Source organism: Podarcis vaucheri, assembly GCF_965113315.1.
Source record: "Podarcis vaucheri genome assembly, chromosome: 6".
In the NCBI taxonomy this organism is placed as follows: Eukaryota; Metazoa; Chordata; class Lepidosauria; order Squamata; family Lacertidae; genus Podarcis; species Podarcis vaucheri.
The window spans coordinates 29,266,629-29,280,583 of NC_138764.1; the positions used below are offsets into that span (position 1 = coordinate 29,266,629).

Sequence of the window (13,955 nt, forward strand, 5' to 3'; positions counted from 1 at the left end):
AGCCCAAAATGACTTAAAACCAAACAGACAGACGGACAATAAAAACCCTACATATATACATTAAAACCAAGAGGGAAAAGAAATACATTAAAAACACCCCATTTCCTTCTAAAAGGCAACAGATAATTAAAGGCCAAAGGCCTGGTTATAGAGGAAAGCTTTTGCCTGATGCCTAAAGATATATATAATGATGGCTCCAGGTGAGTTTCCCCTGGGAGATCATTGTGTGCTATTAAGAGCACACCTATGCACATCTGAGTGGCATACACATGTACTGTATTAAACAACATCAAAATTTAAATAAATACATACATATGGCACATAGTTTCTATTCACAGCAATTTCCCTTGGGAGCACACACAGCAAGAAACATAATCATGTGCACATATCACAAGCAACATGGGATACTTACAATCTCTTACATATAAAGTCTGCAGAAAATGTGTTAAATGGTCAGAAGGCAACATTCAACTGTTTACATATAAGTCGTACCTTGGTTTTTGAACAGCTTAGTTCTCAAAGGTTTTGGCTCCCGAATGCCACAAACTCGGAAGTGAGTGTTCCAGTTTGTGAACTATTTTTGGAAGCTGAACGTCCGCTGGGTCAAATCTATGCCCAGGGCAGCTGTTTATCAGCTCCATCTGGTACATAGGATGAGACCCTATCTGCCTGCGGACTGCCTCGCCAGAGAGGTGCATGCTCTGGTTATCTCCTGCTTGGACTACTGCAATGCGCTCTACGTGGGGCTACCTTTGAAGGTAACCCGGAAACTACAACTAATCCAGAACGCGGCAGCTAGACTGGTGACTGGGAGCGGCCGCCGAGACCATATAACACCTTGAAAGACCTACACTGGCTCCCAGTACATTTCCAAGCACAATTCAAAGTGTTGGTGCTGACCTTTAAAGCCCTAAACAGCCTTGGTCCAGTATATCTGAAGGAGCATCTCCACCCCCATCATTCTACCCGGACACTGAGGTCCAGCACCGAGGGCCTTCTGGCGGTTCCCTCACTGTAAGAAGCCAAGTTACATGGAACCAGGCAGAGGGCCTTCTCAGTAGTGGCGCCCTCCCTGTGGAACGCCCTCCCACCAGATGTCAAAGATAACAACAACTACCAGACTTTTAGAAGACATCTGAAGGCAGCCCTGTTTAGGGAAGCTTTTAATGTTTGATGTATTACAGTATTTTAATATTTTTTTGGGAGCCGCCCAGAGTGGCTGGGGAGGCCCAGCCAGATGGGCGGGGTATAAATAATAAATTATTATTATATTCTTATTATTATTCTGTGGCTTCCTACTGCAGCCAATCAGAAGCCACACTTTGGTTTCCGAAGGTTTTGGAAGTCGAAGGGACTTCCGGAACTGATTCCATTGGATTTCCAAGGTACGACTGTACAATCAATGTTATCTTCCTGCCCAGAAAAGTCAAGAATCTTGCAGCGCATCCATGCAAGGGTTCCACAATGAAGACGACACAACATGTGCATGTGTATCTCTGAGTCTGCTAGGTCATATACACTTACCATGGCAGCAATCTTGACTCTGCGAATCCCCATGTCCATGGCTGTGGTCATGAGAATGCCCATGCCCATGTCCATGCTTGGAATCATGGCTGTGCCCGTGTCCTCCATGACTGTGCCCATGGCTTAGAGCCCCATTAAACAGGGAATGGCTATGTTCATGCCCTGCAAAAAGAAATTTGTTGGAGTGACTTAGAACGCTTCTGTGTATTGTCACGACTAATACTAACTTCTCAGGGTTACCCCTGTAAAGTCATTCCTGTGTGATGAGGAAGGGGCAGCCTTCTTAGGTTTAAGAAATGTCTTTGTAGGTAGCTGCAATTTTAAGTCTGAAAACAATGAAGCAATAATAGCTTCTTTCGATTGTTCAATAAACAAGACGGAAATGGCCAAACACGTTTCGGTGCTTGGGGCAGAAAATCTGTATGGCCGCCAATCCCCATTGTTAAAACAGAAAATCTGTTGCTCCAAAATGTTTAAATTAACTTATAAAATAGCTTTACAGTAAAAAAAAAGTATTATATTTCTTCTCAGTTGATGCATGTATCACAGAAGAGGTACTGTCATTTTTTTTATTTTTCGTCCCAGGAGGGGATACCCTTAAGGTGGCACATATCATAAGGACTTATATTTCAGTCAATTAATTGATCAAAACTATTGTGATCAACTAAAAATGTGCCCTTGCTCAATCTAGCCAATCGACTAAGGCCCAGTTTCAGACGCAATTATCATAGAGCATAGGCCAATAAACCAATTCAGACAACAAAGGGAACTGTGGTTTAAAAAGCTAGGATAGATGCACTAAAGCCAGGATTGCAAGGGCTCATAAGCACACAGCTCTATCTTAGGCTTGAGAGAGTCATGCCTGAACCTGCCCAAACATAGCTCTATTTTACACTAGTTCAGAACAAAGCCATAGCTAAAGTTCATATTTCTACACAATAGTAGTTTCATCACAAGCTATCGCCTATTTAAGCACTACAGTTCCCCCATGCATGATATTTCCCATCATTTGCATATTTCCAGATAGCAGCTTATATGCTCCTTGCTAAATTTAAAGCAATACTACATGCCGCATATTAAAAATTCATTTCACATATTAAGTATAGACGGCAGTGAAAACCAGTGAGTTGTAGTAGCATACTATATAGGACTTAATGAATTGGCCAATAAAAACAACAAAGCAGGTTCTGATTCTTAAAATGTCATTTTAAGACATTTTTTACAGCGGTGTTTTGCTGGTGCTAAGGAGGCAAGGCCTTCTAGTGGCTCTCTAAGCTATGGAACAACTCTCTCTTTCTCCTGAAAAATCCAGTGGACATCAAAGGTATTCCAAGGCTTTTACGATGCTGGTGAACGGTGACCAGTGGTTGCTGATATTGCAGCATGAGAGGCACAACACAGCTGTATAATGAGTGTACAAGACATCTCACTGGAACTTTGCTGTACGACAGAACGTAGTACTGAGCCATCTAGTGAAACTGGAGACAAAATGATTGATTAAAGGCCGCTCCAGATTGGTGTTTTGTTGGAAGTGCATTCTGCAGCATGTCACTGTTGAAATAATAGTGCGCTGGTGGTATAGATTTATACTGGACCGTCCACAAATCATTGCATTACTATAGGGCAGCAAAAATGGGACATCCCAACCTCCCTGCACCCCCAAAAAACCAACCTCAGAACATTTGAGGTATAAAAAGTTTCAGGATTTAAGGAGGACGTTCTAGTACATCCACTGAGTAGAAATTAAAAAGTATGTTCAACCCAAAGCTTTTTCAGGCACAAGCAAAATTGAAAGTGGGGTTGTGTCTGACTGCCCCGATAACATCAGGAGCACAAATCATCATGAATGCGTAATAAAAGGGATGCCTGGAGAGGCCCGTTAGATTATTGTTTGAGCATCTTACCAGAACCATGAGAGTGGCCGTGTCCTCCGTGTTGGAACACAAAAATTCCTATCAGGTTTACAAGGAAGCCGAGTATAGAAACTGGAAGAAGTCTTTCATGATGCACGTCAGGAGGTTCAAGGGCTCTCTGCAACAGGGAAGCGGAAGGTGTGAGTGCAAGTCATTTACAACATCCACTTATAGAACATTCTCAGGGTATCCTACATATCAGTGCTCTGTGAAGCATCGTCTGCATCCACACATAAGGAGAGCCTGCTGAATCAGGCCAGCGTCCTGTCCTCACAGTGACCAACCAGATCCCCGTGGGAAAGCCACAAACAGGATCCAAGCACAAGAGGAATCATAGAATCATAGAGTTGGAAGAGACCACAAGGGCCATCGAGTCCAACCCCCTGCCAAGCAGGAAACACCATCAGAGCACTCCTGACATATGGTTGTCAAGCCTCTGCTTAAAGACCTCCAAAGTAGGAGACTCCACCACACTCCTTGGCAGCAAATTCCACTGTCGAACAGCTCTTACTGTCAGGAAGTTCTTCCTAATGTTTAGGTGGAATCTTTTTTCTTGTAGTTTGGATCCATTGCTCCGTGTCCGCTTCTCTGGAGCAGCAGAAAACAACCTTTCTCCCTCCTCTATGTGACATCCTTTTATATATTTGAACATGGCTATCATATCACCCCTTAACCTCCTCTTAACTCTCCTCTCCGGTGGTTTCCAGCAACTGGTATTTTGGAGGCAGAACAGAGCTGAGCCATCCCTTCCACCAAAGAGCACTCAGTCAAGTTGAAACATGGCTTGTTTTAATCCCCCAGGGATGCTGCACACATTACAAAAAACCCAGAGCCTGGTTTCTCAGGTGAACTCTAGCCCTGGTTTGTTTCCAACCAACTACAAGCACTAAACCAGAAAGAGGTCAAGAGCAAGTCTTGGCTTACTCCTGGCATAGCACTTACCGTATTCTTCGCTCTATAAGACTCACTTTTTCCCTCCTAAAAAGTAAGCGGAAATGTGTGTGCGTCTTATGGAGCGAATGCAGGCTGCACAGCTATCCCAGAAGCCAAAACAGCAAGAGGGATTGCTGCTTTCACTGCGCAGCGATCCCTCTTGCTGTTCTGGCTTCTGAGATTCAGAATTTTTTTTTCTTGTTTTCCTCCTCCAAAAACTAGGTGCGTCTTGTGGTCTGGTGCCTCTTATAGAGCGAAAAATACGGTATCTAGTTTGTTTGGGGGGAAAAGACCGAAGAATCAAGTCAGCAGATGAAGCTGCCATGAATGTTTAGTATGGATACAAGCTGCTTGGAATATCTCGCTTGTGCTACGTCGCTCCTAATTCTTTCTGGGAATTGCACCACTATTTTGCCTTTCTGAGAGTAGAAGTGTTGGCTGCCCATAGCCTAGCCCTCTGATAGGGAAGAATGCTGTGGTTTGTGCCTGCTATTTAATGATAAGGGGGCTAAAACTGGGCTGTCTCAAATCTTGTGAAAAGATGGTTTGGGGATGCATTTCCTGCATTTGGAGGCACTATTGCACATATTTCTTTGCTCTGGCAGCACTGGTGCTATTGACTTTAATGTCACTAGATGCAGGCTCACAGTGTCATACAAACCAGGTCTCTGGCACCAACTTCCGAGTAAATAACCACAGGAATGAACTCCACAAATCAGTTTATTTATCAGGAATGATTTATAGCCATCTTCATAACATACCTCGACACCTTCAGAGAAAATGAAGAAGGCTGTGAAGATCAGAAACAGACCGTTGACAAAGCCAGCTAGTACCTCTGCTCGAACATACCTAGAAAGATTTTTACAAAGATCTTAGTAGCACTCTGCATTAGCCCAAATTCCACAACTATTGAAGTCTTAGGTTTTTTCCCATAGCTGAAAAACCCAGTAACAAATGGTGGCCGAATAATCTGAATAAAGTGATATTTTTAAAAAGAATAACTAAAGCAAGAATTGAAGCTAGCGCCGTGTACCATTTGCTCCTAGAATGCAAATAAGGTATACAGACTCCACACCAGAACTGTATCGTCACAAAAGCCCCTACAATACGTTTTCAAAAATGAGAAGCACTGACACTGGATGAGAAACAGAGCCTTGAACACTGCTTTCAAACCAGCTGGCACCATTTATTGAGTGAGAAGATCCAAAAGCGCTGCTGCTCACCTGATCTGCAGGCACAACTCTCACCAGGTAGTGGAAGATTTGCTCCAGAGTGGGTGCAGTCCCCCATTTCCTGCAGCGAGGCAACGTTCAGCTTGCTTCGTGCCAGCAAGCACCACTTTGCATGAACCCACACAGAAAGCAGCCCTTAAGCCAGGTCAAAAGCAGCACACCAGGCCCTGCTTCTCATTTGGCAGATGCTGCTCCCGGCAGCGTATGAAAGTTCATTTTTCCTTTCTTACTGAGGCCAAAACCAGATATGCCATGTGTTTGCTAAAAATGTATTTGCCAATTTAACTTGAATGTGTATCAACTTTATCGTAAGACTGAGTGCATGGAGGATAGCAGTAAAGCCAACTTACCTCCTCATGATCTGCTGCCTGAAGAGTTGCCTTTTCCTCACCCCACAAATCAGCTCACTTTCATTATCAGAGCTGAGTTAGGAGGAGGAAATTAAACTAGTGGGGGGCACCGTTGGTGTGGGTTTTGCTGTAGGCCTCTGCATGCTTGACTGAGCAATAGAAGTGGACCCATGAACATTACAGTAGTACCATGGGTTACATACGCTTCAGGTTACATACGCTTCAGGTTACAGACTCTGCTAACCCAGAAATATTACCTCAGGTTGAGAACTTTGCTTCAGGATGAGAACAAAAATCGTGCTCTGGTGGCGCAGCAGCAGCAGAAGGCCCCATTAGTTAAAGTGGTGCTTTAGGTTAAGAACAGTTTCAGGTTAAGAACGGACCTCCAGAACGAATTAAGTACTTAACCCGAGGTACCAGTGTATAGCCAAATTGACATGTGTGTTTATCAAAGATGTGAGCATCTGTTTTGGTCCTCAGAAGGATTTGTGCCATGTTCAAGGAAGCAGAAAAGGTGATATTGGGCCCGATGTGGCCTGCCAGACAGCTACTGATACAAATCAATTAGTTACCATGAGCCAGCAAACCTGATGCACATGTGCGAAGCATGAAACTGAAGAGGTCCTTCAGGCATCATGACACAAAGGTCTCATGGGCGCATAATGCAAAGCCATAGTTAGAAAGATTAGGTGGTGCACAAAGACCAAGCACTCTGACCTCACTCTTCCCTTCACCAAGCACAGAAAGGAGGCTTCGGTCTGAGCATTGCATCCAAGCCAGCACTTTCCCAAACAAACCACAATCAGGAAGCCAGGAACTAACAGGGGTGCAACCCACAGAAAGCCCCGGGAGCAACCCAGCACCAGTCAGATTTTCAAGGCAACTTGTATCCATACTAAACATTCATTGTGTTCCCTAAGCAGAGAGAGCTTCGGATTTCTGGAAGCTTGCCCATGTCCCTGAGAGTGGGAAAGTGTACGCGAACCAACAGCTAAACAGCCTGACATTAATTTGAGTCATATTTTCATTAACATTAAAGGCGAAAAGTTCTCAAGTGTCTGAGACTTGGCCCTCCTACCAAAAAGGTACAGTGGTGCCCCGCAAGACGAATGCCTTGCAAGACGGAAAACCCGCTAGACGAAAGGGTTTTCCGTTTTTGAGCTGCTTCGCAAGACGATTTTCCCTATGGGCTTGCTTTGCAAGACGAAAACGTCTTGCAAGTGTTCCGATTTTTTTTCGCTCCCCCCCCTTTTTCTAAGCCGCTAAGCCGCTAATAGCCTTTTAGCAGCTAATCCACTAATCCTTTAATAGCCGCTAAGCCTTTAATAGCCGCTAAACCGCTAATAGCGCTAATCCGCTAATAGGATTGCTTCGCAAGACGAAAAAACCGCTAGACGAAGAGACTCGCGGAACGGATTCATTTCGTCTTGCGAGGCACCACTGTAGTACAATAGGTACAATAGAAATATTTACAGCCTAATTGCACCAGCCCACTTGAGTACAATTCCTAAACGCAACACTGCTCTGTTTAGATTGACTAGAGTATGCTGACATTCTGTCATTTATTACCATCAGGCATTAGAGGCAATATATAGGTTTCTTAGGACATCTATGTTTTCCCTACTTACCCATAAGAAAAGGCATCATTTGATCTCCACTTCGAAATTACTGATGCTGCCAGTCCAGCTAACAGAGCAGTGCAGTCAAAGAACATGTGAAAAGAATCTGATATTAGACCTAAACTGGAAAAGGAAAGAAAACATTTGGTTAGGTACCAGAACTTATAGCATATTTGAATGCTTCAAGGTCAGTTCCATTAGCAACTCCACTGTGCACAAGGATTGCTCAAAAGCCAGGGCTCCTTTGGAGTTTTTACTTAAAATATTTTCTTGTTAATACACATTTACATGGTATCTAGTTCATTCAAAAACTCTATCCCATCAGAACCTATTAAGAAGTGAGACTAATTAATAGATCTTATGCACAAAGCATTGGGAAAATTCAGTACAATGAACTACAAGATTAATTTATTAGCCAGGGGAAGGAATTAAATGTACTGTCACCAAAAGTAAAATCCTGGATAAAATATTTGTAGTCTATCCTGAATAAGACATTCAGATGAAATCAGAGAGTGTAACATAGCCACCAACACTTTCCCCACAATAGAGGCAAGGCAATAGCCTCACCTAGCCATTCCTAAACACCTGGAGGAGTTCAAAAATGTATGTGTTCACTGATTCATGGCAAATTATTTCCTGATCAAGCACATTTAATGGCAAGTCTTCAGCAGGTGGTAAAAGGCAGGATTAATTTGAAATTCCAATCAGGAATGTTAATGAGAGCTTTACAGTCACTTGTTATTACAATCCACTGGTGAGAAATTGCCTAGCCCATCTACATAGCTATAATGATACTGGGTTATAGTAATGAATCAGTTTTCTGCCAAAATATGTTCAAAATTACCTGCAACTGTTGGGTTTTTTTTACCTTTGATGTAGCTAAAAATAAATCCTACACTGAATCTTTTTTAAGAGGACTGGTTCACACAGTCCAATGAGGCAAATACTGTTTGTTCCTGGGGATCCAGTCATACAGATTGTAATATATGATCTGGTAGATCTCCAGATATAGCTTCCCTGTGCTAATATCCACAACTGTCACTGCTTGGAAAAGCTTCATTTTTCTAGCAGTTCAACAAGTCCCTGTTGACTGGTTTGCTTCAACACCAGAAACAAGCCGGCTCAAAAGAATTAGCAAGTTCAGCTCCAATGGTTATTTTCCTTATTATTAATCTGCGTGTTGAAACAACCATATTCTCTGATTTATCAGTGAAGGTAGGTTTGGATCAGCCTAAGAAATAAATACAAAAGGGAACCAACTCCATAGAAATTGTTACCAGCCCACCCAGGAATGTAAGCCTGTGTCTCACACGGCATGTGAAGCAGTTTGGCAAGTAAAAACTATTACTCACCTCAGGAAAATAATTACTCCTATGGTAGTTTATCCTAAATTTGGAAGCATAGCTTCCAAAACAGGCCTGCCTGGAGTGAGTCGTTTTATTAAGTGATGTTAACCTTCCTCTAACTTAAGCTGTATTTATATTAGCATTACTCCGTAAAAGCATCTGAAGTACATAGCATTCATCAGCTGTTCAGAAACACTAGCAGAATGCATTCTTATGAAGCTCCCAAAGATTTTAGATCATTCTCAGAGGACCATCCCCTGCCTTCTGTAGGGAGGCAGTGAGTGACCAGGGAAATGTCTTTTCTGCCATTGTACCCTGCTTGTGAAATGCTCTCCCCAGGCAGGCTTGCTTGATGCACACTCAGATTCTTTTTAACACTGTGTGAATAAGACCATCTTACTCGCCCAGGCCTTTAAGTACCAACATTAGATCTTTTAACTGCTTTGAGTTTTACTGGGTTTTAAATATTTCTGATACAGTCATACCTCTTGTTACGTTCGGTTCAGGTTACGTCTTTTCAGGTTGCGTCCCGCAGCGACCCAGAAGTACCGGAAAGGGTTACTTCTGGGTTTCGCTGCTTGCGCATGCACAGAAGCAGCAAATTGCGACCCGTGCGTGCGCAGACACGGGTTGCGTTCCATTCAGGTTGCGAACAGGGCTCCGGAACGGATCCCGTTCGCAACCAGAGGTACCACTGTACTGGTCTCTTATGTGGTGTTTATTTGAGTTGTAGGCACCCGCTGAAAATCTCTGGACTAAAGAGCAGAAAATAAAGACTGTCATAAAAACAAATTCATTCCCAGTAGCTCATAAAATACTTTAGTTCTGAAATTGTGTGTTTCTATTTAAATTGTCAGAATGAGCTTTCCACTCATCATAACCATAATTTAGATTTAACCCACCTCATCTCTCCTAGTATTCACAGAAGACCGACCCACTAGAAGCAATATTTAAATATTCATTATGAATATACCGTTTGCTACAAAAATAGACGGGGCTCTTCAAGACAACAGTGTTGGGTCCTGACAGATACCAAGCTTTTGAGTATAAAAGATACCAAGAAGTCAGAGACTATATGTATACAAAGATAGCCTGTCATACCACAAGGTGCTAGGATGCATAGGAACCCTAATAAAAGTGCATCATGGGGACTATTAAGGCATCTAATGACTGCTGGTCATAGATGAAAGCCATTCCTGAAGAAAGCGTCAGTGAACAGCAGCTGGGTTGAGCTCTGCTGATTGAAGGTGCCCTAAACGCCTTCAAGCAACAGCACCCAACACCCACTTCCCCATTTTGTGCTCCAGATGGCAGGGATCAATGCACAACTCCTGGGGTAATCCCCACCCACTTACACAACTTCAAAGTTTGCAGGAAGGCAGTCAGCTCATCATGCTTGCCAGAGGACACTGCCCTGCTCATCACAGTGGAATAAATACTGAAGTCAGCTTCAGGGTACAGACCCATCACAGGAACCAAAAGGTGTCTTGCATTAAGGTGCAAATATCTCATGCATATTGGGAAGCGGGTGGCGCTGTGGTCTAAACCACAGAGCCTAGCACTTGCCGATCAGAAGGTCAGCAGTTCCAATCCCCGCAACGGGGTGAGCTCCCGTTGCTTGGTCCCAGCTCCTGCCAACCTAGCAGTTCGAAGGCATGTCAAAGTGCAAGTAGATAAATAGGTACTGCTCCGACGGGAAGGTAAACGGCGTTTACGTGCACTGCTCTGGTTCGCCAGAAGTGGCTTAGTCATGCTGGCCACATGACCTGGAAGCTGTCTGCAGACAAATGCTGGCTCCCTCGGCCAGTAAAGCGAGATGAACACCGCAACCCCAGAGTCGTCTGCGACTGGACTTAACTGTTAGGGGTCCCTTTACCTTTATCTCATGCATACGTGGTTTATATATTGATTTTAAGTCACAACAATTTATTTTCTGACAAAAGAGTGCCAAAGCCTTCCATCTAGAATCTTATGGCGAGCTATATTGTTGCAGCAGATACATGGTCAAATATTTCTCAGAGCTCTCTGTACTGAAACGTGTCCATGCTGTCAAAAGACGGCATGGTTCTATAACCCAACTGCTGTTCGTAACATCAGGCTCTGAACTGCAAATAACTTTACCACCAATACATTTCTAAAGGGCACCAACATGAAGAGAGCCCATGCTATTCATGCATATAAACCTTTAAAAAGGAGCCAAAACAAATAAATATTGAATAAGTTGTATCGATACTTCGTTCTCTCTCTACAGTACTGGTTAAATGCAGGAAATTCTTTCAAAGGCTTTTTGTTTGCCCCGTTCCCCAGTTGCCCGTAGCACTAACACCTCCTCCTACATACATGTGTTTCTTAACACGTATATAGCAGTATGTGCAAAGTATGATATTTGGATTTATTTTGCAATATACTGACAGGTTCAGAAGCTGCCATAACTTCCCAAATTATCTGTCAGGGGTTTCTTATAGTGCTCTCTATCTACAGAAGGGGGAAAGCCATGTGTGAACCAGCTCTTAGTCTAGTGTACTTGATTTGCTTTGATGAGCTACTGGCATCATCCATTTGGTCACTACAGTGGTACCTCTAGTTACGTACTTAATTCGTTCCACAGATCCGTTCCTAACCTGAAACTGTTCTTAACCCGAAGCACCAATTTAGCTAATGGGGCCTCCTGCTGCTGCCGCACCACTGGAGCACAATTTCTGTTCTCATCCTGAACCCGAGGTACTATTTCTGGGTTAGAGGAGTCTGTAACCTGAAGTGTACATAACCTAAAGCGTATGTAACCCGAGGTACCACTGTACAGGATACAAGGACACCGCTTCTTAAGAAATAAGGGATTGATTATATGGCTTCCACAAGAGAATACAAGTGCCATAAACTATCAACAACTTTCCCAAATTTTGCCGGAGAAAAATAAAGGCCTACATATCAATCAAGAACCACTACAGCATCATTACAGCTGCAGAAGTTACGCCTTCATGAGCTAAAGGAACAGCATGTTGACATTTTGCCTTTGGCAACTTCTAATCTACAGGACCTGACCAGTTAAGGTTTCCTTATCCTCAGCATTTTCTCCCTGATCTTACTATAGCAACCGTTCTACACAGTGTACACTGCAAAACTCCTCAGGAGTACCAAATCTAGCAGATCATGTACTCAGAGGCAACGGTTATGCAAGCAGTCCCTCCAACAAAAACCTTCAAGCCAGCCAAAAGGGGAGAAGGGCTCCAAAACATTTCTTTCCCCGCCCCTAGTACAGTCACCACCTCTTCTTGAAAGCCTCCCTGCCTTCTTTTCTTCCTGAAGTTTAAAACCTGCTCTTAAAACAACGTGTACCAAAAAGACCGCTTCCCATAAAACAAACATTGGCAGCTCCGCCTTCCAAGGAGGAGGAATGAATGAGATAGTCCAACACACACCCTCTTTTCCCAGGGCCAATGACACTCTCAGCCATCATCACACACCCGGCGCTGGGAGACGTGGCAGCAGTAGCAGCGGAGCTGAACAGGCACCGCCTCTCCCGCATCCTCCCTCCCTTCCCGGTACCTGTTGCTCCAGATGCCATACAGCAGCTCCACGAAGGCAAAGGAGAGGTTGAGGCAGAGGAAAAAGAAGAGATTTCTTGACGTCTTGTCCGACAGGATCGACCTAAAGGGCAGGCGGGAAACAGAGGAGGAGGAGGAGAGCATGGGGGTGAAAAAGAGAGTTAGCCAAGAAGCGATGCTGGCCAGGGTCTTGCCTCTCTCGAGGGAAGAAGAGAAGCTGGTACTCTGGGACAGCTCAGTCCCTAGAGCAGGAGACTCTTCAGCTCAGGGTCCTGGGTTCGAGAGCCCCACTTTGGGCAAAATAGTCCTGCACTGCAGGGGTTGGGCTAGATGACCCTGGGGGTGCCTTCCAGCTGTGGTCACCCCCACCCACGTCCGTACCAGGCAGGCAGGCTGGCTGGGAGGGCCCCCCCCCAAGTGTCAGTTATAAGCCACCCCCTCAGTGCACCTGCATCCCCACTTCCCGACCCCCCCAGGGGGGTCACATCACGGACAAGAAGGCCTGCCAAAGCAAAGTCTCCTCCTCCTCACACAGCGCAAAGCCTCGCCCCTTCCCCGAGGCAGCCTCCATGCTGCCAAGCCCTCATGCTGGGCTCGCATTCCCACGCACACGCGTGTGGACGCGTGTCGGGCTGCTTCTTCCCTCGGCCTCGCGCTCCTCACCTGAACCAGCCCGAGAGCTTTCGGAGCAGGTTGAGCTTGGGCGGCTTGTACTCGTCGTCCTTGATGGACAAAGGCAGCATCTTCCAGGGTGGCGGGCCGCGCGCGGGCCGGGCGGAGGGGGAGCGGGACCCGAGGCCTGGCCTGGCTGGGCGAAGCGGGGCTGGGCGGGCGGGCGGGCGGGCGGGCTTGGCTTGGCTGGCTGGCTGGCAGGCGCCCCCCTCCCGGCCCCTTCGCGCTCGCTTCTCTGCCAGGTGAGCCCAGCAGCCGGCCCCTTCCGCCAAGGGAGACTTCCGGCACAACCGGACCGAGGCGCCGCTACGGAGCCTGCGCGGTAGGAGCGGAGGCCGAGTTGCGTCACGTGGGGCGGAGAGCGGGAGCAGAGGGGGCGGGGCTTCTCGCTCTGTGGGAGAGGCTGGCTGGAGTTTAGTCAGGGCCTGGAAATAATAATAATAATAACAACAACAATAACAACAACAATAAGTTCTCCAACCTGCCCCAAACTCATAACTATTATTATTATTATTATTATAACACTGTGTTCCATTGTTTTGCCTGCTTCTTTACAAGAGACCTTTCCACTATTAGTATTACTATCAGTATTAGTTCCTGGCTGTGAATAATAATAATAATTATTAATTAGATTTATATACCGCCCTTGCCTGAGCATCAGAAGGAAGTTTACAGTAAAAAAACAACAACCACAAAAATACATAAATGAAGCAATGACCCTCCAACACACAGCTTTAAAGAAGGCCACAGACTGCTTAGTTAGACCAAGGTCTGGGTGAAGAGGAATTGTTGTTGTTGATATTATTATTATTATTATTATT

The 13,955-nt window shown here is 45.0% G+C and overlaps 1 protein-coding gene across 1 annotated transcript in view; it reads right to left on the reverse strand.

The window, feature by feature from the left end:
- Positions 1 to 13,403, reverse strand: part of SLC30A7 (solute carrier family 30 member 7) — a 34,093-nt gene extending 20,690 nt beyond the window's left edge. The window contains exons 1-6 of the mRNA XM_082227967.1: positions 13,126 to 13,403; positions 12,464 to 12,565; positions 7,581 to 7,694; positions 5,132 to 5,219; positions 3,429 to 3,555; positions 1,525 to 1,686 (exon numbers count right to left, since the gene is read on the reverse strand). Of these exons, the coding sequence (XP_082084093.1) occupies positions 1,525 to 1,686; positions 3,429 to 3,555; positions 5,132 to 5,219; positions 7,581 to 7,694; positions 12,464 to 12,565; positions 13,126 to 13,205 (673 nt within the window). The 5' untranslated portion in view covers positions 13,206 to 13,403. The remainder of the gene's footprint in view (positions 1 to 1,524; positions 1,687 to 3,428; positions 3,556 to 5,131; positions 5,220 to 7,580; positions 7,695 to 12,463; positions 12,566 to 13,125) is intronic.
- Positions 13,404 to 13,955: the final 552 nt, after the last annotated feature.